Raw genomic sequence first — 27,138 nt, 5'->3', positions numbered from 1 at the left:
TTTAGTAGAGCCAGGGTTTTCACCTTGTTAGCCAGGATGGTCTCGATCTCCTGACCTCGTGATCCGCCCGTCTCGGCCTCCCAAAGTGCTGGGATTACAGGCTTGAGCCACAGCCCGGCCTTTTAAGTGGGGTTTCATTCACCATGTTGCCCAGGCTGGTCCTAGGCACTCCTGAGCTCAGGCAATCTGCCCTCAGTCTCCCAAAGCTAGGATTACAGGTGTGAGCCACTGGCGCCCAGCCAGCATCTTTCAAATCTATCATTGTGAACCGTTGGTGATCGTGGGATTTTGCTGATGTGGTGCAGGGTTGGGGCAGCAGTGCAGGGAGTAGTTTGAGCTGTTTGATTAATAGCCCAGGAGTCTTCTACTAGCCCGGTATGACATGTGACTCTTACAGACAGTATTGGAGTGTTATAAAGGGGATATACAGGGTTCAGGAGTCCGTCATGGGCCGAGGCCCTCAATTACAGGTTTAGAGCCATTCTAAGCTTCTTTTTTTTTTTTGAAGCGGGTCTCGGCTCTATCTGAGCTGGAGTGCAGTGGCCGGATGCTCACTGCAAGCTCCATGCCTCCCGGGTTCACGCCATTCTCCTGCCTCCCAGCCTCCCGGTAGCTGGGACTACCGGCCATACCTCGCCCGGCCTTTAATTTTTTGTATTTTTTTTTAGTAGAGGCGGGGTTTCACCGTGTTAGCCAGGATGGTCTCGATCTCTGTTGGCCTCCTGAGGAATCAGCGTCACCGGCCTCCCAAAAGTGCTGGGATTACAGGCTTGAGCCACGGCCTTGACCAGCCGTTTCCTTCTAAGGGAATGAGGTATTGTTTCCCTCATACATTTCGGGAATTTTTTTTTTTAAAGACAGAGTCTCACTCTTGTCACCCAGGCTGGAGTGCAATGGTGTGATCTTAGCTCACTGCAGCCTCCGTAGCCTCCCGGTTCAAGCAATTCTTCTGCCTCAGCCTCCTGAGTAGCTAGGACTACAGGTCATGCCACCACATCTGGCTAAGTTTTTGATATTTTTAGTAGAGATGGAGTTTCACCATGTTGGCCAGGCTGGTCTCAAACTCCTGACCTCAGGTGATCACCTGCCTCAGCCTCCCAAAGTGCTGTGATTGCAGGCGTGACCACCACATCCACCAAGGGAATTTTTTATTTTCACATGGATTGGACCTGTAGTTTCCTCAATTTTCTTTCTTTAACCATATGTCAGATGCATTACGGCTCTCTTCTGGGGCGGTAGGTTTAAGGGAAGTGAGGAACCCTGATTAACATATAGGCCTATACCTAATCGTAACATTAAGTCTCTTCCTAACAAATTAGTTCCACTTTGGGGATTAACAAGAACTTTGTGGTGGCGGCTGTTCTCATGTTTAACCTGTTTCCTCTAAAATTTTGCCCTGAATCCCTCCTGCAACACACTGAGAGACCCAGTAGAAAGCTCTTCTACAGACATGCTAAGCTGAAGGAAAAGAAAACATAGGGAGGAAGCCGAGCCCCTCTCCAGATTCACTACGAAATGATGAACTCTGGAAGTGGTGGCTCCGCTGTAATCCCAGCACAGGCGGGTGGATCACAAGGTCAATCGAGACCATCTGGCTAACACAGTGAAACATGTCTCTACTAAAAATGAAAAATAGCTGGGGCGTGCTGGGGCACCTGTAGTCCCAGTTACTGGCCAGGCTGAGGCAGGAGAATGGCGTGAACCCAGGAGAGGGCTTTGCAGTGAGCCTTGGTCAGCACTGCACTCCCAGTCTGACAGGGTGAGCTCTGTCTCAAAAAAAAAAAAAAAAAAAAAAAGAAAATGATTAACTCTGATTTAGGTTCCACCGTCCAGATTTATCAAAGGGCTCCTGAGGTAGGACTCGAGATGAAAGATGCAAGGCCAGCAGATCCCCCTATTCTTCTTCAAATGCCATGGTGGAAGAACTTCCCCTTTTTCCTCTCCTTTTTCAGACTCCTTTTAAAATGTCCTGGCTTTCCACACCTGAAACATCTATCTTCCCTCTTCCCTGGCTGCTCTGTGACTCTCAGGTTTCATCCTTTTACTTCCTGTGTAGAGGTCTCTGGCCGTTGCTAGAGGGTTTATAAGTTCATTTTCCTGGGTTTCCTGTTGTAGAGTTCCCTGTTGTAAAACGGACGTATAGTTTTTTGCCTTTTGTTTCTGCTTTTTTCATCTATTTCATCCATTCATACATATAATTTTGGGGCTTCTCTCTCTTTTTTTTTCTTTTTTCTTTTTTTTTTTTTTTTTGAGACAGAGTCTGCAGCTCTGTCTCCCAGGCTGGGTGCAGTGGCGCGTTTTCGACTCACTGCAAGCTCTGCCTGCGGGTGCTGCGCCATTCTCCTGCCTCCAGCCTCCTGAGTACCTGGGACTACAGTAGCCCACCACCACCTTGGCTAATTTTTAGTATTTTTTTTTAGTAGAGAGGCGAGGGTTCACCATGTTAGCCAGGATGGTCTCGATCTCCTGACCTCGTGATCTGCCCTCAGCCTCCCAAAGTGCTGGGGATTGCAGGAGTGAGCCACCATGCCTGGCCTTGTGCATCTCTTTTTTTTTTTTTTTTTTTTTTTTTTTTTTGAGATGGTCATGACGTTTGATGGGCGCAATCTTGGCTCATTGCAAGCTCCGCCTCCCAAGTTCACGCCATTCTCCTGCCTCAGCCTCCCTAGTAGTTGGGACTACAGGCGCCTGCCACCACGCCCAGCTAATTTTTTTTGTATTTTTAGTAGAGATGGCGTTTCATCGTGTTAGCCAGGATGGTCTCGATCTCCTGACCTCGTAATCCGCCCCCCTCGGCTTCCCAAAGTGCTGGGATTACAGGCATGAGCCACCGCGCCCAGCCTGGGCATCTCCTAATTAAAAGTTCCTCTATGGAGCAGTCTTGCCAATTTCCTATCTTTTGTAATTTCTTTCTAATGTCCGGCCAACTGTTGATGATAAAATAGAGCTTTAACATCCCTTGTCCAAGTGGGTCCTCTATGTCTAAGCCTGAATATTTTCTTATTTGCTCCTTAAGTCTGTTTAAAAATTCCATGGGCCCTTCATCTTTCTCTTGGTGTACATTAAATGCTCAGGAAATATTTTGGGTTCCAGGCACCAATTCCCGAATCCCTTTAATTATCATATCCCTGAGGTCTTTCATGTTTTCTCAGTGGGCTGCATTGCTCCTATCCCACTGAGGGTCCTGGCCTGGGAGTTTCTGCTCTGCTGCTGGGATGTTTTGACCAGGAGGGTGTTCACATTCCCAGACGGTCATAGCGTCCCTGTGGATCATGGTTCTTTCCACCTCTGCGAAGAGAATACCTCAGGTGGACATTAATTCAGCCCAAGTATACTATTGTGGCCCTAAAAATTGGTCAATTTGATCTGTGACTCCAAAGGGATCATCTGATAATGGTTTGAGTTCCTTTTTCAGATTTCTTTTTTTTTTTTTTTTGAGACGGAGTCTCGCTCTGTCGCCCAGGCTGGAGTGCAGTGGCCGGATCTCAGCTCACTGCAAGCTCCGCCTCCCGGGTTTACACCATTCTCCTGCCTCAGCCTCCCGAGTAACTGGGACTACAGGTGCCCGCCACCTCGCCCGGCTATTTTTTTGTATTTTTAGTAGAGACGGGGTTTCACCGTGTTAGCCAGGATGGTCTCGATTTCCTGACCTTGTGATCCGCCCGTCTCGGCCTCCCAAAGTGCTGGGATTACAGGCTTGAGCCACCGCGCCCGGCCCCTTTTTCAGATTTCTAACCTCTGAACTAGTTAAGGGGGCATTTACAAAACCAATACCCCCTCCTCCCAGTGCTACTTCTCTTAAGGGAAAAGGGGTTGGGGCAGACTCCTTTGAGGAAGAGGGAAAAGGAAAGTTTTGAATATCCCTCTGGCATTGTTTCCATCTTGTGCTGAAGTTTTCCTGAGGAAAGGACATGTGCCGGTGGCTACTCAATGGGGATGTAGGGCCACAAAGCCCATGGGGCAGGGTTATGTGGAGGAGGGACTGAGTGATTAGCCTGGGGTGGGGTAGGTAGGGGAAGATGGTCTAGGGGATCCTATACATTGGCATCTTTAGATGTAGAATCTGACTTAACTGGGTTGTCCTGGGGGGGTATTGAGTTTGGTTTCTCTTTTACATCATCCTTTAAGGGAAAGGAAAGGACAAGTTCCTGTCTCCAACACAGAGCATAACCTATTTCCTCTTGCGAGACTGGACTTTTTTCATTAACATACTGGATTAAGAGTTGGCATATCCAGTCCTCATCTGATCCAAACTTTGGCCAAAAGACCGAGGGTCTGAGGATAGGTTCCTTGGTCCAAATAAAACAGCAATATTTTATCATTCACTGTCTTTCCTTGTATTTGGTTTTCATTATCTCTCCAGTACTCTAACATAAGGCCTACAGGACTGTCAGGGGGAACTTTTATCGTCCACTTGGCCTTTTGTACTCCCTGTCTTACTTGGGGTATTTCCATTCTGGAGGTTGGTGCCCGTTTCCTAGGGGCTTAACCTCTCCCTTTTCCCACTGGAGGTTTCTTGCACTCGTGTGAATACTCCCTTTGTCCTTTTTGGCCGCTTCCCTCATGGCAATTTTAGGCCCCTCTTAGCAATAGTGGGTCGGTATAATCCCCCTGACTGGAAAACCGCCCTAAGCCATATGAGGTGACCACGGAACCAAGTCTGGACTCCACACTCGATTCGTGTCCACTGACGTGTCTCAACCATGCACTTAAAACCTCCAAGTGACCCCCACCACCAAGGAAATACTTTCTCGCCCCAGTAGCAACTTTTCTTATCTTGGTCTGTGCAGAGTTACCCACTCGCCTGGGAATTTTAAGGATCCTTCCTGCCCAGGTTGCTGAGAGTCCAGATTTATTTGCCACTTCGGGTGGACCCAATCCTCCCCTCCCGGGGCCACAGCAACAAGGCAGTGGGACGCATCTCACGAGGAAAAGTAATCGCTACCCCTCCCAAAGGATAATGGGATCCTGGAAGACCCCCAAATTTGTTGAAAACAAGCGCTCGGTGTAGTCAAGAAAAACCAGCACTGAGACAAAAGACTTCCCAGCAAGGCATCTTTACTTCTGCAGAAGGGTGCCGCTTGCACTGGTTGTAATCTCAAGAGCACCCCCCTACCTCCTGAACAGAGGAGGGAAGTGGTTTTTAACCCTAACGCAGTTCCTGTTTCTGTGTCCTTTCCCCATTGGCTGGGGGGTTGGACAGCACAATCTGAGCTGATCCCGATTGACTAAGGTTTAACTTTCCCAAATAGGGTAGACTATTTGCGAAAAAGAAGAAAAAGCGGGGGTAGAATCTGTTTACAGCTTATGACCAGGAAGTTGAGTCTTTGAAGAGGAACTCAGCTGTCCCAACAGAGGCATCCGAGGGGCTGCCTGGAGGAGGTGATGCTGGGCAGTAGGAATTGCCTGGTCCGACGCCCTGGCTGCCAAGGGCCTGCCAGGAATGCGCACCTTTGGGTCTTCCCTGCTAAGAGGTGAACTGAGAGTGCCCCTGGCGCTCTGGCAAAGGCCATGGAATGGGCCCACAGTGAGAATTCCAGCTTCGCCTCTTACTAGCTGGATAACCTGGGGAGCCGCGAGACCTCCCTGGGCCTCAGCCCCCGGTACAGTGGAGTCAACGGGAAAAACGGCCTCACGGGATTGATGCGGGGATTAAGCGGGGCACGGGCGGCGGGCAAACGCGGGTCATTATACTCATCTCCCCACGGCATGCGTCCCAGCGCTACCCGCTTCCCCGCTCCGCGCCGGGCCTAGACCCTCCGACCCCGCCCCTGCGCGGGCCGCGAGCAGGAATGCGAGCAGGCCGGGGGCGCGCGGGCCGCAGCCGCATTTCCGGGCCGGCGGGAGCGGGCGGCGGGGGAGGGGCGGCCGGGGCCTGCGCCGGCCGCCGTGTGACGCGCCCCCCTCATTTGCATGCGGAGCGCCCATTGGCCACGGCGGCTGCCGGGATGGGAGGCGGGTCCCCTCCCCCTCCCGCCGCAGCGGCGGCAGCAGCTGGGCTCGGTGTAAACAAGTCCAGGCGCCTGCGAACCCGGGCCGGGGGGGACGGCGCCCGCCAGGAGCGCCCCCCACTCCCAGGCCAGCCCACCCCGGCGGACCGGGCCCCGCGCGCCCAGGCGAGGTGAGGCCCGCACCGTCAGGGCTGCGTGTCGCCCCGCGCCCCCGCCCAGCCGGCCAGGACTGCCCCCTCCCCCGGCGCCCGCCCCCACCCCCGCGCCCCAGGTGAGCCCCGGGGTCCAGGTAAGGCTCCGCGATGCAGGTAAGAGCCCCTGGGCGTAGAGGAGGCCTCGGCGACCGCAGGTGAGAGCCCCTCCTCTGCTAGGTGACCCTCCACCTTCACGGCGAGGCCTCCTGCCTCCTCCAGGCGGGGGACCCTCTCCCCGATGAACCCCCTAAACCCCCAGTGAACCCCACTGCTCTCCAGATGAGGTCGCAAGGACCAACCAGCGCCTACCCGTCCATGCTCCCCCGAAACTGGGAACTGACAGCCCAGCCCTCCAAAGCCCCTTCCTCCAGCTTCAGCTGCCAGGTCAGCAAGGGTGAGGCCGGAAGCAGGCGGGTGACTCACCCTGGGCTCCTCCGAGCCTCAGTTTCCCCATTGATGCAACCTGAGGCCTCCTCACTGAGTCAAAACTGAGACGCCTCTGGTCCCCGAGAGGCTGCTGGCTCTGGGGAAAGGAGAGAGCAGCCGAGTGTGACAGAGTGAGTCCCCACGGCTCTGGGAGTGCCTCGCATGTGTATGGCCCAGGTCCTGACAGCCCACCTACTCCCTCCCCGGCAGGCACTGGGCTCCCTCTGCTCCCCGTGGGCCGCTCCCCGCGTGGGGCCACTGCCCCCGGCCCCCGCCATGGTGCGGATTTCAAAGCCCAAGACGTTTCAGGCCTACTTGGATGATTGTCACCGGAGGTATAGCTGTGCCCACTGCCGCGCTCACCTGGCCAACCACGACGACCTCATCTCCAAGGTAACCAACCAGGCCACAGTGGGGCTGGAACCTATAGGGGCTGCCTGGCAGCTCCCCACCGGCAGCCCTGACCCCCTCCTCTCTTCCCACCCTCCCACCCTTTAGTCCTTCCAGGGCAGTCAGGGGCGTGCCTACCTCTTCAACTCTGTGTGAGTATCTGGCCTCCCTTCTTGCTTTCCCTGACATCTGTTGTGACCTGTGACCCCTGGCATCCTGCTGAGACTCCCAGAGTTCCCCGGTGCAGGCAGGAAGCTGTGAGCATCATCTCTTGGATGCGGAGGACAGGCACAGTGCTTGAGGGGGGCCCTGTGATGGCAGGACCCTCCCTGGGACTGCCCCATGTCCCCACAGGGTGAACGTGGGCTGCGGGCCAGCCGAGGAGCGGGTGCTGCTGACCGGCCTCCATGCTGTCGCCGACATCCACTGCGAGAACTGCAAGACCACTTTGGGCTGGAAATATGTGAGTCAGCCACCTCTGACCCTAGGCTAGCCTTTGACCTGACCTTCCAACACCTCCTCCTGACAAGCAGTCATCCTATAGCCTTTCAGATTGCATAGGCCTAGCTCACACAAGTCAGACTGTCTTTTCATCCCTGACCACATTTTCTTCTCTTGCACCCTGCAAGGGCTGTAGAACTTTTCTCTTAACCCATCCCTTCTCCCAGGCACTTGGATCCGCATTTGAGAGTTAGGATATAATCAGAGTCACCATTTATTGAATGCTTATGTGCCTTGCACTGTTGTGTGCCTGGCGTCTGTTATCTCATTCAATCATTGCAGTGATCCTGTAGGTAGAAGCTAGTATTATCTCTACAGAACAAGACAGGGAGGCCCAAAGATGTTAGGTAACTTGCCCAAGATCACACAACTGGTAAGTGACAGAATAGGGACCAGAATCTGAGTTGGTTGGTTTTTTTTTTTTCACTCCAAACTCTTGACCACCAGCTTATATTGTCATTCAGAGTATCAGAAAAAATTGCCCCAGACTGTGCAACAACATGGAGGTTGGGTTCACCAGCCTCCCTTTCCATAGCCCTCATTGCCACTGCTGCTGTCCAGGGTCTGATTTCACTACCCTGAGTCTCATTTCCTTATCTGTCAGTGGAAGATAAAGCCACTGTCTAGCGCCCAGGATTGTTACAGGGATCAGATTAGATGTGGCAAAGGAAGATGCTCTTGGGACACTGCAAGGGACAGGATTCTTCAGGCGTCACTTGGAGCTGTGATGCCTCTGTGAGGTAGATGCCCCAGGCAAAGCCAGCCAGCCAGCCGTGACCTGAGCTCACTGCTGGCCCTGCCACAGATTGGCTGTGTGTCTCTGGACAGGTGGCTTGACCACTCGACCTCTATCAAAGAGATGGCCGGCCGGGCATGGTGGCTCATGCCTGTAATCCCAGCACTTTGGGAGGCCAAGGTGGGTGGATCACGAAGTCAGGAGATGGAGACCATCCTGGCTAACACGGTGAAACCCCGTCTCTACTAAAAATATTTTAAAAATTAGCGGCCGGGCGTGGTGGCTCAAGCCTGTAATCCCAGCACTTTGGGAGGCCGAGACGGGCGGATCACAAGGTCAGGAGATCGAGACCATCCTGGCTAACACGGGGAAACCCCGTCTCTACTGAAAAATACAAAAAACTAGCTGGGCGAGGTGGTGGGCGCCTGTAGTCCCAGCTACTTGGGAGGCTGAGGCAGGAGAATGGCATAAACCCGGGAGGCGGAGCTTGCAGTGAGCTGAGATCCGGCCACTGCACTCCAGCCTGGGCGGCAGAGCGGGACTCCGTCTCAAAAAAAAAAAAAAAAAAAAAAAAAATTAGCTGGGTGTGGTGGTGGGCACCTGTAGTCCCAGCTACCCGTGAGGCTGAAGCAGGAGAGTTGTGTGAACCTGGGAGGCGGAGCTTGTAGTGAGCCGAGATTGCACCACTGCACTCTAGCCTGGGCGAGAGAGCGAGACTCCGTCTCAAAAATAATAATAATAATAATAATAATTAAAAATAAATAAAGGGCTGGCCTAGACAAGAGGTCAAAAACTCAAGTGCCAGGCCAGGCATGATGGTTCATGCCTGTAATCCTAGCACTTTGAGAGACCGAGGCAGGTGGATCATCTGAGGTCAGGAGTTCAAGAACAGCCTGACTAACATGGTGAAACCCCATCTCTACTAAAAATACAAAAATTAGCTCGGCGTGGTGGCGGGTGCCTGTAGTCCCAGCTACTCAGGAGGCTGAGGCAGGAGAATTGCTTGAACCCAGGAGGCGGAGGCTGCAGTGAGCCGAGATCGTGCCGTTGCACTCCAGCTTGGGCAACAGAACGAGACTCCCTCTCAAAATAAAACAAGACAAACAAAAAAAAAAACCTCAAGTACCTGCAAGGCCAAGCAGATACTGTAGATGTGTAAAGGGTAGCATAGACTGGAGGGGTTGGGAGTTGGGGGCAGGCTGGGCAAACTGGAGTGAGCACGGCCTACTTATATTTTAATACTTTAAAGTTATTTTTATTAAACTGCTGTCCAAGAGAGAGTTTATATATGTCGTTTGCCACATATAATACATGTTGTAGGCCAAAATGGCCATGAAGCCACCAGTTGCAAACCTGAACTGTGAAATCTTTTAGCCACTTCCCTATCTTCTCTGTTGGAGCCATCATTAATACTTGAAAAGTACCTTTGAGTCAGGGAGTTCTACTCTGTGTTTGTGAGAAACGCGGCCCTGCCCCTCCGCCACAGTTTCCTCATATGTAAAATGGGGCCACTCATGTCCACTCCCCAACCCCTGTGCCTTGTGGTGAGACTGTTGCTCCGGGGATGATGGTCCCGCCCCTCCTTTCAGGAACAGGCCTTTGAGAGCAGCCAGAAGTACAAAGAGGGGAAGTACATCATTGAACTCAACCACATGATCAAAGACAACGGCTGGGACTGACCCCCGCTCCCCGACGCATGTGGCTCCAGCCCGGCCTGGCCGCCAGGGAGCGCCACCGGCTTCCCTCCGCCCAAAGGGAGCTCTGGACCCTCAGGGCCCCTGCAGAGGACGGATCCAGCTCCTGTACATATATTTTATTGCATGCACTGTGACCTTGGGGGGAGAACAGAAGGGGGACGACGCCCCCGCACCTCCTGCGATCTGGCTGGCTTGGATCTCGTTTTTAACCCCCTCCTTCCCCGCTTGCCCTATAGATATGGCCTGTGTTCTGCTCTCCTGGCCCCAGTGCACCGTCTGCTCTGTGAACTCCTCCCACCAGGCCCCTCTTACCCCACGCGTGTCTGTCCCCCTCGTTCTGTAGCGTTTGTACATAATAAAACAATGGAGTGGAGACAGCTCAGGCTCGCGTGTAATCCGGGGAGGGGAAGCTCAAGCGGAGATTTCTGCCCCTATAGACCTGTGCGGTTCTGAGACCCGGCGGGGCATGGGGTAGGCAAGTCGTTCAAGCTGGGTCTCCAGGAACCGGGGCGGTCTCACTGCCGGCGGAGGCCCTGAGCCCACTCTGGCTGCCTACGCTGTGACCTCGCCTGATCTGCGTGTGCTCGTCTGCAGCATTTGGCCGCCGCTTAGGGACAGCGCCCCAGGGAGGCAACCGCGTCGCCGGCCTCGCAGCCCCCTCGCGGCCGGACTACAACTTCCAGCGGCCCCCGCGTGGTCCGTCCGGCTCCTTCGGGCGCGCCTCAACGCTAGGCCTGCCGGGAAGTGTAGTTCCGAGGGTTCCCCAGCGTGGGACCTTCTGGGAAACCCTGCCGCGAGGCGTCAGAAGCTGTCGGACTGTGCGCGCCTCCGAACCTTGGAGGCTTGGCTCAGGGTGGAGGGTTTTTTTAAAGCATGGGGACCGGGGAGGACTACGGTGCTCGGGACTGGGCTGCGGCCTCCTCGCGACCCCAAGTGCCCTGTGAAATCAGCTCAGGCCGCATCCCTCCAGCCTGCACTTTCCCTCTGGTCATGCTGCTTCCCTCCAGGGCCCGGCCTCCAAGTGAAGGGGGGCGGAGGGCGGTCACCTGCCAGAAGGTTGGGGGCGCCAAGGTGTGTCCCGGGACTCCAGGCTCCGTCCAGGCTCCATGCCCCGCCCCCCAGCTTATCCCTAGCTGGGGCTCCCCCCCGTGGGAACGGGGACCAGCTGGCCGGAAGCGCCAAACTGCGTCCCTGTCCGAGCCCCGGGGATCAATCAAGCCGAGGAGTTAATTATGTAATGAGGGGGCAGGGGGTCGAGGCTAATGAAGCCGCCGGGGGTGGGGAGGGAGGGAAGGAGGGGACCCTACCCAGGTATCCGGCCCCTGCTCGGACCCCTTCGAGGCCCCAGGGGTCTCCACCCCAGCCCAAATCCAGGGCCCCAAAGAGGGGAGGGGCTGTGATCCTGGGTCTGGAAGGGGCTGAGCTGTGAGCTATAAAGGGGGCATCTCGCAGCACCGGGGGCTCTAGGCAGCGAGACCTGAGGCCAGACGGAACTACAACATGTACCATCCACGAGAATTGTACCCGTCCCTGGGGGCCGGCTACCGCCTGGGGCCCGCCCAACCTGGGGCCGACTCCAGCTTCCCACCCGGCCTAGCAGAGGGCTACCGCTACCCCGGTGAGCGTTGGGACCAGCTCCTGGGTAGGAGAATAGGGAGGCTGGGGCCCTTGGCTGGCTCCTCATTCTTCCCCGGCTTCCAGACCTGGACACCCCCAAACTGGATTGCTTCCTCTCCGGGATGGAGGCTGCTCCCCGCACCCTGGCCGCACACCCACCTCTGCCCCTTCTGCCCCCTGCCATGGGCACTGAGCCGGCCCCATCAGCTCCAGAGGCCCTCCATTCCCTCCCTGGGGTCAGCCTGAGCCTGGAGAACCGGGAGCTATGGAAGGAGTTCAGCTCTGTGGGAACAGAAATGATCATCACCAAAGCTGGGAGGTGAGGGGCTGGTCAGGGTCCGTGTTTCTGGTGGGGGTCTCCTGGGAAAAGCAGAGTCCCTGGGGAGGGGCTAGGTCTGGGAGGTTCCCTAGGGGCTAGAGTTCTGCCTAGGCTTAGAATCTGACTATGGCCTGGGGCAGGGGTTACTCTGTGGCTGGAATCAGGAGTCATTCTGTGACAAGGGTTAAGGGCTAGTCTGTGGAGTCTGTGGCTGAGTTTAGGGACCAATCTATGGCAAGGGTCATGGGTCAGTCTGGGGCAGGGTCAGGAAGTCCTGCTGGGTTATAGGTTAGTGTGTGGCCTAGACCAGTGTCCAGACAAGGACAGGGGGTCAAGGGCCAGCCCAGTGACCAGCATCAGGGAAATCTGACCAGGACTGGGGATCAGTATGCAGCTTGAATAGGACTCAGTATATCTAGGTCCAGGGTCACCCTAGAGGCAGGGACATGGTCAGTGTGTGGCCTGAGACGAGGTCTTTAGGGCAGGAGCTCAAGCCCTAGCGTGGAAAGTCCTCAGCCCTACTGCAGGCAGGGTATATTTTTTCTAAAGCAAATTCATCTAAAAGCTGCAGATTCTGGTGCTGGACATCAGGGGAGGAGAGGAGGGTGGGGACAGGAATTTCCTAGCAAGAAAGTTAGTCACCCCTGCTTCTGCAAATACGCTTTGAGGGGTAGGAGTCATGGCTCTGTTCCTAACCTGCTGTGTGACAGATCGCTTAACCTGTCTGTCCTGTTTCCCCAAATGTAAAATGAGACAAGAAAACCTTCCAGATCTAAGATTCTGCCCTCTGGGTTCTTTTTTTTATTTTTATTTTTTGAGATGGAGTCTCGCTCTGTTGCCCAGGCTGGAGTGCAGTGGCGCTATCTTGTCAGCTCACCACAACCTCTGCTTCCCGGATTCAAGCGATTCTCCTGCCTCAGCCTCCCAAGTAGCTGGGACTACAGGCACACACCACCACACCTGGCTAATTTTTGTATTTTTAGTAGAGACAGTGTTTCACCATATTAGCCAGGCTGGGTCTCAAATTTCTGACCTCATGATCTCGCCTCAGCTTCCTAAAGTGCTGGGATTACAGGCGTGAACCACTGCACCTGGCCCTTTTTCCTTTTTCAGAGACAGGGTCTTGCCCTGTTGCCCAGGCTGGAGTGCAGTGGTGCAATTGTGGCTCACTGTAGTCTTGACCTCCCAGGCTCAAGTGACCCTCCCGCCTCAGCCTCTGTAGTAACTGGGACTATCAGTGTGCACCACCATGCCTGGCTAACTTTTTAATTTTTTGTAGAGATGGAGTCTTTCTGTGTTGCCCAAGCTGGTCTTGAATTCCTGGACTCAAGAGATCCTCCCACCTTGGCCTCCCAAAGTATTGGGATTAGAGGTGTGAGCCACAGCCTCCGGCCTGCCCTCTGGGTTCTAATTCCACCTCCCTTGATGTTTCTCTGACAGCTCTGGGGAGCCTGCTGCTATGTCCCGTTACTGGTGCTGGGCCCACCCCTGGCCAGTGGGTAGCACCAGGCCTCTCCTGTCCCCTCCCTTGCACAGGCGCATGTTCCCTGCCTGCCGAGTGTCAGTCACTGGCCTGGACCCCGAGGCCCGTTACTTGTTTCTTCTGGACGTGGTTCCGGTGGACGGGGCTCGCTATCGCTGGCAGGGCCGGCGGTGGGAGCCCAGCGGCAAGGCAGAGCCCCGCCTGCCCGACCGTGTCTACATTCACCCCGACTCTCCTGCCACTGGTGCACATTGGATGAGGCAGCCTGTGTCTTTCCATCGTGTCAAGCTCACCAACAGCACGCTAGACCCCCACGGCCACGTGAGGCCCAGGCTGGGACTCTAGGATAGGGTTGGGGGGTGCTAGAAGGGAGGCCAAGGCTGGGGCACAGGGCAGGGAATCACTCCCATTTCCTCCCTCCCAGCTGATCCTGCACTCCATGCACAAGTACCAACCCCGCATACACCTAGTTCGGGCAGCTCAGCTCTGCAGCCAGCACTGGGGGGGCATGGCTTCCTTTCGCTTCCCGGAGACCACATTCATCTCCGTGACAGCCTACCAGAACCCACGGGTGAGTGCCCCTGCTTGAGGGGGTGGTGGCGCCCTGCCCAGACCACAGTTGCTTTGACCCTGGATGTGTGTCCCCAGATCACACAACTGAAGATTGCAGCCAATCCCTTTGCCAAAGGCTTCCGGGAGAACGGCAGAAACTGTAAGAGGTGGGAGTTGTTCATTCATTCGTTCATGCATTCAACAAATGTTTATTAATCACTCACTGTGTGCCAGGCACCGTGCTGGACATCAGGAATACAGTGGTAAGTAAAAACATTCATTCAGTGACTCAGCAAATACTTATATAGTACCTGCTATGTGCCAGGGACAGTTCCAGGCACTGGAGATAAATCAAACAAAGTAAACCAAAGCCCCAGCCCTGATGGAACTGATTTCTAGTGGGGACAGCAGACAAGCAGACAAGAGAAATAAATAAAATGCCATCTGTTAGGAAGCCATTCTAAAGCGAAGAGAGACCAGGTGCGGTGGCTTGCTTCTGTAATCCCAGCACTCTGGGAGGCTGAGGCGGGCAGATCACCTGAGGTCAGAAGTTTGAGACCAGCCTGCCAACACAGTGAAACCCTGTTTCTACTAAAAATACAAAAATTAGCCAGGCATGGTGGCACGCGCCTGTAATCCCAGCTACTGGGGAGGCTGAGGCAGGAGAATCTCTTGAACCCAGGAGGTGGAGGTTGCAGTGAGTTGAGATCGTGCCATTGCATTCCAGCCTAGGCAACAAGAGTAAAACTTCGTATCAAAAAAGAAAGAAAGAGGCCGGGCGCGGTGGCTCAAGCCTGTAATCCCAGCACTTTGGGAGGCCGAGACGGGCGGATCACGAGGTCAGGAGATCGAGACCATCCTGGCTAACATGGTGAAACCCCGTCTCTACTAAAAATACAAAAAAACTAGCCGGGTGAGGTGGCGGGCGCCTGTAGTCCCAGCTACTCGGGAGGCTGAGGCAGGAGAATGGCATAAACCTAGGAGACAGAGCTTGCAGTGAGCTGAGATCCGGCCACTGTACTCCAGCCTGGGTGACAGAGCGAGACTCCGTCTCAAAAAAAAAAAAAAAAAAAAAAAAAACAAAAAAAAAAGAAAAAAAAATCTGTCACAAAAAAAAAAAAAAAAAAAAAAAAAAAAAAAGAAAAGGAAAAAAGGAGAAGAGAAATAAACAGGAAAGGATACGAAGGATTGGGGTGAGCTATTAGATAAGAGGCCTGAAAAGGCCTCGGCAGGAAGAAGACACTTGAGAAAGAGCTGAAGGAAGTATGGGAGGGAGCCAGGTGGGCATCTGGCAAAGCACACTAGGGAGTGGGAACAGCACGTGCAAAGGCCCTGAGGCGGGGCTGTGCCTGTGGCGTGGCTGCAGTGGAGTGAGCAGGAGTCAGGCAGGGGAGGGGAAGCCAGGTTATCTTGGACAGTAAAGGTTCCATAAGGCCGTGGGAACTGTTCCAAGTGTAGCCCCTCAGAGCTGGCCCCTGCCCTCAAGGAGCTTCCAGTTTGTCAGAAGAGACAGACATGAACCAAGGAGTCACTCCATCAAATGCAAAAGCATTTGCATTTAACTGTCTCATAACTGTGACAGATGTTATGAGGGAGGGGTGTGTGCTCTCGGAGGTCAGGGAGGACTTCCTTGAGGAACTTGCGCTTGCACTAAGGCAAGGATAGGTTTGGTGGCTCATGCCTGTAGTCACAGCGCTTTAGGAGGCTGAGATGGAAAGATCACTTGAGCCCAGGAGTCGGAGGATGCAGTGAGCTGTGACCATGTCACTGCACTCCAGACTGCACTCCAGCCTGGGCAACATAGCAAGACCGCATCTCAAATTTTAAAAATGAAAAGAAAAAGGATGGGTTCAGCAGGCGAAGAGGGGACAGAAGAGGATTCCAGACAGAGGCTCAGAGTGGAGATGGGGCAGAAGGATGAGCTAGGTGAGACCGTGCCCTGGCCTTGCCTCTGGGAAGGAGTTTCCATTGATACTAAACACAATAGTAAAGCATGGACAAGCTTGAGCAGGGACAAAATTCCAGCTCTGCCACTTTCTAGTTATTTAATTTTCTGGCCTTGTTTCTTCATCTGTAAAATGGGTATAATGATGGCCCCTACCCGACAGGGTCCCTGGGAGGGTGAAATGCCTGGCACTGGGTAAGTACTGTTATTACCATCACCATGGCCATCACCGTCATCATCATCATCACCACCACTGTTTCCCAGGGAGCGAGATGCCCGTGTGAAGAGGAAACTGCGGGGCCCAGAGCCAGCAGCCACAGAGGCCTATGGGAGCGGAGGTGAGTATAGTCCCGATGGCGATGGGGCCAGGCCTGAGACACGGATCCTCCCTAGCCCAACCTCTCCCTTCCCTCTCCCCAGAAACACCAGGTGGTCCCTGCGACTCCACTCTGGGTGGAGACATTCATGAATCAGACCCAGAACAGGCCTCAACCCCCGGGGAAGTCACCACTGCCCTGGCACCTCCGTGTGGTGGCCCCAGTGCCGAGGCCTACCTCATGCACCCTGCGGCTTTCCACGGGGCCCCCAGTCACCTTCCCACCAGGTGAGTGGGACAGGGGACCAGGCGGGGCTGCGGGACCCTCGGCACTGCTCTGACATCCTTTTCTCCTATGTCAGGAGCCCCAGCTTCCCAGAGGCTCCAGACTCTGGGCGCTCAGCCCCCTACTCGGCTGCATTTCTGGAGCTGCCGCCCGGGCCAGGGGGCTCCGGGTACCCAGCGGCTCCACCGGCGGCACCCTTTGCCCCGCACTTTCTCCAAGGGGGCCCCTTCCCTTTACCATACCCCGGGCCTGGGGGCTATCTGGATGTGGGCTCCAAACCCATGTACTAAGCCATTGCTGGGCCCCTCTGCCTCCATCACAAACCTCCTGCTCCCTTCCCCCAGCCCTGGAGCCCCCTCACCTCCACCGGCCCCATCCCCCACACCAAATGGCTGCCTTGGGCCTGCCCACTCCCCCCCCCCAACTTCACACCTTGATTTCACTCCCACCCTGCTCTGGCTTCAAAGCCCAACCAAGGCTGCTGGGAGTCCAGCTGGGGCCTGCTTCCCCTTCCCGGCTCTCACCTCCGTGTGAATGGAAGGGGCTCTGCCTGGCCAAATGGGGCTACAGACCAGTATCCCCACCTACCGGGTCCCCCTGTGAGCTCTTGGGGGGGGCTCAATCCCCACCCCCACACCACTAGTGCAGGCCACACCAGTCTGTTGTTCTGGGACCAGAGTATTTTTGTTAATAAAACTCAAAAGCCATCCATGCTCAGGAAACATTGAAGCTCCTGTGTTTGGCCCTGGGCGGGGCTGGGTGAGCAAAGGCTTTGCTAGGAGACCCAGACCCAGATCTAAACCTGTGTTTCCAGCTGCCTGACCTAGCACGAAATCTACCAGCTCTCTAGGCCCATCTCTTCAGAAAAATGGAGAAATCAGAATCTCGTGATGCTGTTAATAAGGCTGCCATGAGAACAGAGCACTCTCCCTAGCGCTGGGGAAGCCAGCGGGCAGTGGCCCCTGGAGGCCCTGGGCAAGCTGACTGGCCTGAGCCTGGCCCTCCTGGCAGGTCGGGGCCCTGAGGCAGTCAAGGCCCTGAGGTCCACCCCAGGTCCCAGGCCAGCAACCCTATGCATTCCCAACCAAGTCTGGCAAAAACCCAAAGACCATTTTTCTTCTTTTATTAGAATTTTTTTTCTTTTTTTTTTCTCAAAATTTTTATCTAAAAACAAACAGAAAAAAGAAGGAAAAAAAGAAAAAAAAATTATTGGAAACTTCATGGTTCAAGTGGGGAGAGAGGAGAGGAGGAACATGGAGCTGGGTCTCCAGGCCTCTCCAGAGAAGTCCTCACCCTCGAAGCACCCTCTTGGGGAAGAGCAGAGTCGGGACAGCTCCCCCCACAACGCCCAGCCTCCGTCTGAGGAAGAAGGCAGAGTCACAGTGGTCCGAGGGCCAGAAGGGCTATAAGGGCAGGGGCCGGGGGGGGGTCACAGGAAGTAGTCAGCCACGGGCTTCTTGGAGGGGATGCCCCGTGTCTCTTGGGGAGCGGCCTCAAAGATGATGAAATCTTTCTGGAGATGCTCGTCCAGCTCCAAGATGGCTGCCACATTTCCACAGCTGGAAGGCGGGGCAGCAGGGTCAGAAGCAGCTCGGCTCAGATGCCCGCCCCTCCCAGCCCGGCCCAGCTGGCTCACCGGTAGCAGTAGTTGGGTGCCGACCACACAGTGAGCACGGTCTCATTGAAGTGCCACTTGTAACCTTCCATCACCAGTTGGTGGGCACGGCAGATCATGTCAATGTCGTTGGCTGCATTGAACTGGGCCACCACGTCACTGCCAAATAGGTAGCCAGCCCCTCGGGGGCTCACGCCCCAGCCTGTGGTGTCTGATGGGGCAAGGGAGGGATGGAGAGGGATATCCTCAGGCTTCTCTGGCTGCCAGCGCTGCCCCTTGAGGGTGAGCAGCCTGGCCCCTCCCCAAGTCCACCAGAGGCCCATGGGACCAGAGCATGGGGCCTGAATATGGTCTGTGGGATGGTGGGGACCAGGACAGCAAATGTAGGGGCAGATGAGCTCCAGAGGAGAAAGAATGCCCAATGGCTGGGACCCCCTCATAATGACAGTGATCATATAATCCCTGGCCAAACAGTACACAGGAGTGAAAGGGGTGCTCCCAAAGACAGAAGGGCACCCAGTGCTGTCACAGAGTGGTCGGGAGTGGCTGTGGAGCAGTGGCTGCATGTGTGCGTGTGTCTGTGTGTGTGTGGCTGTGGAGCAGAGGCCTCACGTGCGTGTGGCTATGATGGAGCAGACAGAGAGTGTGTGTGTGCGTGTGTGCCTGTGTGTATGTGTGACAAGAACTCTGGCTGGTCCTCAGAAGACCTGACTTTAAATCTCAGCTCTGCTCTACACTAGTGGAGAACCCACAAAATGAGGGGTCTCAGGGGGCTATCATTCTGGGGTTCTGACCTCTGAAGAAGCTGCTGTCATGTTCCAAGATCCCTTCACTTCAGGGAGCAATGACTTAGTTGTCCTCTACAGCCCTCTGAGCCATGCCCCCAGCCACTGTGCGTTCAAAGCATCTGCCATGCAGGCCTCCCTGCTCAACCTCCAGGGTTCCAGCCATTTGGTAGGTGGAGGACAGATGCCAGTGAAGGCCAGCCCTGCTCCCTCTCTTTCCCAACCCCTCCTGGCTGTCCCTGTCTGCCCCTGCCCACATGCCCTCACCTTCTGGGTCAGACCAGAGGAGGTCACACATGGGCCCATCATGAGGCACCTCTTGCTTTCGGTCAATTGTCCGAATCTGATCCAGGGTCTGGATGGAGGGGGAGAGACCCCCGTGCACACAGAAGATCTACAGGGGACAGCAAGGAAAGAGGGCGGGGCTGAGGCCTGGAGCCCCCCTCCTCTCCCCGTCCCATGGAGCCCTGAGCTGGCCTACCTTGCCATCGATGATGGCTGACAGGCTGAGGTAGTCGAAGATCTCGGTGCAGTAGCGCCACACAGTCACCGAGCCGTACTTGCGCAGGCACTCATCGTAGAATCCGTAGACCTGCGTGATCTGGCGACTCTCATGGTTGCCCCGGATGAGCGTGATGCGGTCAGGATAGCGAACCTGGGGGTGGCCACCAAGCCGGGGCTGGCGCCTAGACGGTCTCTCCACACATCCCTCTCTGACCTCCTCATGCCATCCTCACAACCACTGCCCAGCACACTCCTGGAACCTCTCGCCTGATCGTGTGGCATCAGCCACCTCCCAAGCCTGCAGGACCCCTCCAGAGAATGTAAACCTGACCCATCCCCATCAACTATGAACCTAATGGCTCTTCTTTCACCTGCCAGACACAGACCGGGTCCCTAAGCAAGGCACCCAGGCCCTTTGTCATCTGGCCCCACACTGCCTCTCCCACCAGTGGCATCAATGACCTGCCACATTCGCAACAGTGAGCCTCTGCCCCTCCCAGAATGCTGCCCCAGTGGCCTCACCACCACCACCCCCGAGTCTCTGACCACCCCCAAAAGCAGAATCGGTCCATCATCAGTGACACAGCTCCAAGGTGGGCTGGCCACAGTAGGAGATGAGGGTGGAACGGACTAAGACAGGCCCGACCCGAGGTGGCCCAGGTTGGGGGTGCAGAAGCCGGGGACTACCACCTTAAGTGCCAGCAGCAGGAGGAACGTTTCGACGCTGTAGAAGCCACGGTCCACAAAGTCCCCCATGAAGAGGTAGTTGGTCTCAGGGACATCGCCACCCACCTGTGGGGAAGTAGAAAGTTTTGCCCTGTCCTAAACAGTCCCCTACCCCCTACCTGTTTCTGTCCAGCAGAGGCCCTTCTTCCACAACTGCCCATCTAACTCGGGGCCTCTTGCCCCCACTCCACACCCCCAAATTAAGGCTCTCACCCTCGATTAAAGGGGTCTTCTAGTCAACCCCGTTACATTTCGCAGTATTGGCCACACACTTACTCTGAACAGCTCTTTGAGGTCATAGAATTGTCCATGGATGTCACCGCACACCTGGGGAGCAGGAAGGGGGGATTGGAACTCGAGCAGTGGGAGTTGCCAGGGACGACCCTCCAAACACCCGCTGCTTTAAGGAGCTTTATCGCTCTTGGCTACACCTCTGCTTCCTAGGGCCAAAATTCTCCTCTCCCACACCAAGTCAGTCTGCTCCAGAAACACACCCGCTGTCCCATGCTGAGTACCAACTATTCTGTAGGCAAGAGCTAGAACTAAGTCCTTCCAGGTAGATGTCCCGGCCCCCTCCTCTCTCCACTCCCCTCAAAGTACCCAGAATCAAGTTACTAACACAGAGCCCTGGAGACATGTGAGCAGAATCACTCACCAAATAGGAGTCCTTCTGCCCTTGCCAAGAATCTCCACTAACAAATCCAAAGTCCCTTCCCACACCCCTCTTTCTTTCCTTTTTCTTTTCTTCTCTTCTTTTCTTTTTCTTTCTTTTCTTTCTTTCCTTTTTTTCTTCCTTCCTTCCTTCCTCTCTGTCTCTCTCTCGAGACACAGTCTCCCTCTGTCACCCAGGCTGGAGGGAAGTGGCCCGATCTTGGCTCACTGCAATCTCCACCTCCCAGGTTCAAGCGATTCTTCTGCCTCAGCCTCCCAAGGAGCTGGGATTACAGGCACCTGCCACCACAGGTGGCTAGTTTTTGTATTTTTAGTAGAGACGGGGTTTCACCATGTTGGCCAGGCTGGTCTTGAACTCCTGACCTCAAGTGATGTGCCCATCTTGCCCTCCCAAAGTGCTGGGATTACAGGTGTGAGCCACCGTGCACAGCAACCCCCACTTCTTGTAACAGTGCTCCCTTGAAGATGAGGGAAAGGACAGACAAAAGAGGCTTAGGGGTGGGCTTATAGAGCCCCCAAGATGAAGAGGAAAGTCCATGTGCCTAAAAGACCAGGCCCGGCTCTGCAGGGACAGCAGGTACTCACTGTGACTGGCGAGTCCACTCTCTGCACGTTGCTCTCCTCTACCAAGATCTCTCTGGAGACAGGAGAAGACCAGGGTCACCACAGCCAGGCCAGCCCAGCCCAATTCCTGACCTTTTTTGGCAGGGAGGGGAGGATATGAGGTGGTTCTTGAACCTCCAGGGGGCAGGAGTGAAGCGTACAGTCTCCCCAGAACAGGCTGGCCACAGCCCTCCAGCATGCAACACCCTTCCGTGGCTCCCTGCTGCCAAAAGGACAAAGTCCAAGCTCTTATTCCAGCGTTCCAGGCCTTCTGAGCAGGCTGGGACTTTTCCAGCCCTGACTCCCCCTTAAGCTCCCTCTTCTGCATCCAGGACTCACTCCTGGGAGGCGGGTCTCCCCAGCCTCTCCACAGCAGAGCTTAAGTAACTCTTGGCCAATCACAGAGCCCTTCTCCCAGGCTATCCAGATACAAGGGTAGGTGCCCAGGACAGGCCCACCAGTGGATGCACCTTCAAAGTGATGCGCTCTTGGCCAGGTGCGGTGGCTCACACCTGTAATCCCAGCACTTTGGGAGGCCGAGGCGTGCAGATCACGAGGTCAGGAGTTCGAGACCAGCCTGACCAACATGGTGAAACCCCATCTCTACTAAAAATACAAAAATTAGCCAGGTGTGGTGGTGCATGCTTGTAATCCCAGCTACTCAGGAGACTGGGGCAGAAGAATTGCTTGAACCTGGTAGGCGGGGGTTGCAGTGAGCCGAGATCGGGCCACTGCACTCCAGCCTGGGTGACAGAGCAAGGCTGTCTCCAAAAAAAAAAAAAAAAAAAAAAAAAAAAAAAAGTGAGATGCTCTTGCCATGTGTTCAATATTTCTTTACGACTACGAGGACTTAAATATTTTCTATTTCTCCTTGCGGTGCAGTCTACTTCTACTTGAGTGAGCAGGAGATGAAATCACTTTGCCAGGTAAGACACCCAAATTTTTTTTTTTTTTTTTTGAGACAGAGTCTGGCTCCATTGCCCAGTCTGGAGTGCTGTGGCGCCATCTTTGCTCACTGCAACCTCTGCCTCCTGGGTTCAAGCGATTCTCCTGCTTCAACCTCCCAAGTAGCTGGGATTACAGGCGTGTGCCACCAGGCCCGGCTGATTTTTGTATTTTTAGTGGAGACGGGGTTGCACTATGTTGTACACGCTGGTCTCGAACTCCTGACTTCAGGTGATCCACCCACTTCTGCCTCCCAAAGTGCTGGGACTACAGGCGTGAGCCACTGCACCCAGCCTATAGACACCCAATTTAAGCAATACTATATTTCCAAATTTTGCCTGGTAACAGCAGCAGTGAACATTTGAGCTCATACTGTGTGCCAGGAATGTTATTAAGAGCTTGGCAGGTAGGTACTATGATTCCCAGTACTCAGATGAAGAAATTGAAGCATGGGAGGAGGCTGGCTTGGTGCCAGTAACACAGGTGGGATGTGATCCAGGGAAGCCTGGCTCTCGGGTCTGATTCTTTATCAAGATATTCTGATGTGGGAGCCCAACTCGCCTGGCCCCGCTCTTTCTGCCAATCTCTTCCCTTAGAATGAGTTTCCTGAGCTCAGTGGACAGGAGGATTCACTTAGGCCCCTTGCTCTGTATAGCAGAGGCAGCAGGAAGGAGGTCTCCCTGGCTTTCTGGGAAAAGGAGGCGGCACTGGCAGTGGTCCGAGAGGCCACACCAGCACCTGTACTGTCCCACTTGCACTGTTTCTTGTGCTGAACATCCTTCCCCATCAACTGCTCACAGTGACTTTTCCAACAGACTGGTGAGGTTCTCTTCAGCCTCATGTAACAATAAAGAAACCGAATCTAGGTCGGGCATGGTGGCTCACGCCTGTAGTCCCAGCACTTTGGGAAGCCAAGGCGGGTGGATCATGAGGTCAAGAGATTGAGACCGTCCTGGCCAACATGGTGAAACCCTGTCTCTACTAAAAATACAAAAATTAGCTGGGCATGGTGGTGTGTGCCTGTAAACCCAGCTACTCGGGAGGCTGAGGTAGGAGAATCACTTGAACCTGGGAGGCGGAGGTTGCAGTGAGCCAAGATCGCGCCATCGCACTCCAGCCTGGGTGACAAGAGCGAAACTCCATCTCAAAAAAAAAAAAAAAAAAAAAGGCAAGAAAAAAAGAAACTGAAGCGGCAGGGTCAAGGTTACCAAGCTGGAGAGTGGCTAAATTGGAACCCAGAAGCCCAATTTCCTAAGAATTTATGCCAGCCCCTTCCACAGACCCTGAGTGAAAACCTGAAACCCAGGGAGGTCACATGCAGGGCCCGTGCTCTCGGAAAAGCACCCCTCAGTGCCGGCACGACCCCATTATGGCCTGGGAATCAGGCCCAGATTCCAGCCCCAGTTCTGTCACTTGCAGTACTTCACCAGCCCTATCATGACCTGCCTGCAGTAACAGCTACCAGCGCAGCAGGCCCTGTGCCCAGATACCCGGACTCTCAACTGCATGTTATTATCATTTCAAAAAATCAGAAAGTGACTTGACAAGGGTCATATTGTTTCTAGGTGACAAGGCAAAGATTCATACTGAAGACCACCTGATTCAAAAGCTCAGCTCTTCTGTGCTAATATTTCTAGGAGCAGCAATTTCAGCTCAGACACTGCGGACCTCTGTGTTTCCACGGGTTTCACCTGCATCTCTGTGCCCTCTGGGCAAGCTGGTGCTCTTGACACTACCAGCCTCAGCCTGGGTCTCTGTTGGGTCCCCAGGAGGCCATAACCAGGTATCAGAGCTGGCCCTGCTTCAGACTGAGCCTTGGCCTAGTACCTCCTAGTTTCACTCAGTTTCAACTGGGCAGGACCCTCCACCCCTCAGTCTTCCATAGCTCCCTGCTGCCTCACACCACACATCAAAACCTAAATGCCTCTGCCTGGTTCTCAGTGACCACGGAGCACAGTCAAAGACCTGGATGCAAAACTAACTTCCCCTCCGACTAGCTGCGTGAGTTGGACAAGACATTATCTACTCAGAGGCTCAGTTTCCTCTGCTATGAAATGGGGCTAAATACTCAGCCCACCCTGCCTATTCCTTAGGCTGTTGCAAGGAGCCATGGAGACTGAATACATAACTTCCTGCTATTCTGCAAACTCCAGCATGCTATCCAAGCTTTGCCTACCATCACCACCACGCTGATTCAGGGCCTGTGAGGGAGATAAGACTTCCGGGTTAAAGAACAGAGCCACGCAATAACAGGTATAAGTTCCTAAAAATGCCAATCAGGACTGAGGGAGAGGGGAAAACTAAAAACACCGTGGGGCTAGTCTCGTCAGGGACATTTTCTTGAGCTGGCAAAAGAGAAGAGCCACAGACGGGTGGTGAAAAAGAGGCCAACCCTGCTCATCATCCCCTCACAGGCCCTGTCTGGCTGCAGGGAGTCTATGTGAGGCAGGGCCAAGCAAAGAGCCTGAGGGCCACAGATTCAGGACCCAGCTCTGCCACGTCCTCAGTGGGTGACCTCAGTCAAGTCACCAGACCTCTACGAGTCATGGCTTCCTGTGTGATAAAATGGAACAAATGATTCCAACCTCACAGGATTGCTGGGGGGAAGAGATGGACAAAAGTTTTTTTTTACCAGTACAGGGCCAGGCCAACAGTGGCCCTATAAAGGCCAATGTTTATTGTTCAATAAACATAGGGTAATTCTGCAGGTTCTTCTGCCACAATTCTCCAGCCTGGTAGAAGCCACAATCACACAGTGCCCCAGAGGAGGCAGGTAATAATTAAACCCCTGACTGTTCCCCATACATCTCAGGGCCTCCACTGTTATATTCGTTCTGCTTGGAATGCCCTTCCCTCACTGGCCCTGCCTCCATCAGCTAGCCAAATTATCTTCATCCTTCAAGGCCTACCTCCACTCAAAAGCCTTCCCTGATGGCTTTAACCCATCTCATTATTGCCCTCTTCCAAGAGAAATAGAATACCTGGTGATTATCAAGCACGTATGCTGTACCAAGACACTGTGCTAACCTCATCTCAAGCACCAACTCACTGAACCTTCACAACCATCTTATTAAGTACTATTAACTCCGCTTTACAAATAAAGACACCTTAAGATCACTAACACAGCTAGAAAGCGGCAGAGTTCAGATTCAAACCTAGAGCCATCTCACACTGCAAAACCCAGAGCCTTAACCACTGCTTCATCCTACTTCCCACAGAACTCTGAACTGGCCTCCCTCCCTATCATGCTTAATTTTACCCTAGCTTACTTGCTACGATTTCTCAGGCTCCCACCCTGAACGTGAGTAATCCAACTCCACACCTTTTTGCATTATGGCCTGAAAAAGGACGGGACACTAAAAGCTGGCTTCCGATCCTCATTCCCTACTTGTAGGTAACTTTTAACATGAAAGTTCTCACCTGTAAAATGAGTACAATACCACCAACTTTTAAGGGTTGTTGTAATTAAAGGACTTTTATAAATCACAGGGTCTTTAACTTTCCTGTCTTAAATCTTTGATTTTTGGCTCTTTTACCACCTCCTTATTCGAGGCCTGTCCCACAGTTCGGCCCCCCTCCAACAAGCTTCCGACCCCCGACAGATGGACTTGTTTCCTTGAGTTTCCTAAGTACTTTATGTAACATTCTTACTCCACTGGAAGCACATCGTCTAATACTTTAAGTGTCTTTATCCGCTCTGTCTTCCCCGAGCAGGCTAGCTTTTCCTCGAGGGCAGCGGTTCCATCCTGCTCCTCTCTGGGAAAGCTTCCAGGGCGAGGCAAGCCCAAAGTTCTCAGTTGGGTTTGCCCCAGGACAGAACCCGTGGGCGGCGGCTTGGCCTCCCTTCCCCAGGGCCAATGGGCTCACCTGGCTTTAGCACACAGGGCCTTGACTTCGCTCTCCTTGATGAGCTCGCAGCGACGCAGCTGCTCGATCTGCCGGTCCAGGTCGCTGATCTCCGCCATGGCCCACCCCCGGCGCGGGTCAGAGTCGGGGCCGCCGCCCCCTCCGCACCGCACAGGGGTCTCCTGGGAAAGGCCAAGACGAGCCCGCGGATCAGAGTGTCCGTGCGGGGCGCGGGGCGGACAACTCGATTCTAGAGCCGGCCCGGCTCCCCCACCCCCGCCTCCCTTCACATCGGCCTCAGGACCCCCCAGCGTCCCACGGCCCGGCCGCAACCCCGCTAACTCCCGTCGAACCCCGCGGTCCCGCGCTAAGGACGGTGACTTAGAGGAGTCTGGCAATATTACCGCCGCTGCGACTCCGGTTCCGGCTCTCCGGCTCCCTGCCTCCCTCCTTCACTCTGCTTTGGGCCGCAGCCACCGCCGCCGCCGCTTCTACTTCCGGCCCCGCCGCGGAAGCAAAGGGAGGCCAGTTCCGCCGCGCGCCGGATGTGGCGTCATACACGCCCTTCTCCCTCCTTCGCGGCGACCCCTACACCACTTCCCCAACCGCAGATAGGGAAGAAGCTGGAGGATACCGGTGGCGGCCAGGGGCAGTTTTGTGGGCTCTGTTGCTCGGCGATGTGGAGGCTGTTAGAAACCCTAGAACAGTCACCTCCCCTTTCATTTTATAAAAATGTTTTAACAACTTTCTTTCTTTCTTTTTGAGGCGGAGTTTTGCTCTTGCCCAGGCGGGAGTGCAATGGCACGATCTCGGCTCACCGCAACCTCCGCCTCCCGGGTTCAAGCAATCCTCCTGCCTCAACCTCCTTAGTAGCTGGGGTTACAGGCATGCGCCACCACGCCGGGCTAATTTTGTATTTTTAACAGAGACGTGGTTTCTCCATGTTGGTCAGACTGGTCTCGAACTGCGTACCTCAGGTGATACGCCCCCGCCCCCCCTTCGCCTCCCAGAGTGCTGGGATTACAGCCG

General features: G+C 54.6%; 3 protein-coding genes across 3 annotated transcripts; 2 read left to right on the top strand and 1 right to left on the bottom strand.

Annotated features, from left to right (window-relative positions):
• Nucleotides 1-4,793: 4,793 nt before the first annotated feature.
• Nucleotides 4,794-10,272, top strand: YPEL3 (yippee like 3). Its single transcript, XM_003916742.3, is given in 6 exon segments — nt 4,794-6,099; nt 6,102-6,121; nt 6,782-6,964; nt 7,070-7,113; nt 7,316-7,424; nt 9,788-10,272. Coding segments are annotated over 6 exon segments (753 nt in total). The 5' UTR covers nt 4,794-5,792; the 3' UTR covers nt 9,878-10,272.
• A 1,050-nt stretch (nt 10,273-11,322) lies between these two features.
• On the top strand, nt 11,323-17,135 carry TBX6 (T-box transcription factor 6). The gene is made up of 8 exons (XM_003916741.4): nt 11,323-11,513; nt 11,597-11,831; nt 13,368-13,635; nt 13,739-13,885; nt 13,963-14,033; nt 16,076-16,149; nt 16,232-16,415; nt 16,490-17,135. Exons 1-8 carry the CDS (start codon nt 11,396-11,398, stop codon nt 16,701-16,703), a joined length of 1,311 nt encoding a protein of 436 aa, XP_003916790.1. The 5' UTR covers nt 11,323-11,395; the 3' UTR covers nt 16,704-17,135.
• Nucleotides 17,136-17,520: 385 nt separating this feature from the next.
• On the bottom strand, nt 17,521-26,647 carry PPP4C (protein phosphatase 4 catalytic subunit). The gene is made up of 9 exons (XM_003916740.4): nt 26,514-26,647; nt 26,131-26,291; nt 21,301-21,352; nt 20,320-20,370; nt 20,008-20,109; nt 19,295-19,468; nt 19,081-19,207; nt 18,050-18,239; nt 17,521-17,972 (listed from the first exon to the last, which is right to left on the bottom strand). Exons 2-9 carry the CDS (start codon nt 26,226-26,228, stop codon nt 17,843-17,845), a joined length of 924 nt encoding a protein of 307 aa, XP_003916789.1. The 5' UTR covers nt 26,229-26,291; nt 26,514-26,647; the 3' UTR covers nt 17,521-17,842.
• Nucleotides 26,648-27,138: the final 491 nt, after the last annotated feature.

Source organism: Papio anubis, chromosome 18 (assembly GCF_008728515.1).
Source record: "Papio anubis isolate 15944 chromosome 18, Panubis1.0, whole genome shotgun sequence".
Taxonomy (NCBI): Eukaryota; Metazoa; Chordata; class Mammalia; order Primates; family Cercopithecidae; genus Papio; species Papio anubis.
Note: the sequence above shows the minus strand (reverse complement) of the source record. Positions and strands in the feature narration are given on the sequence as shown.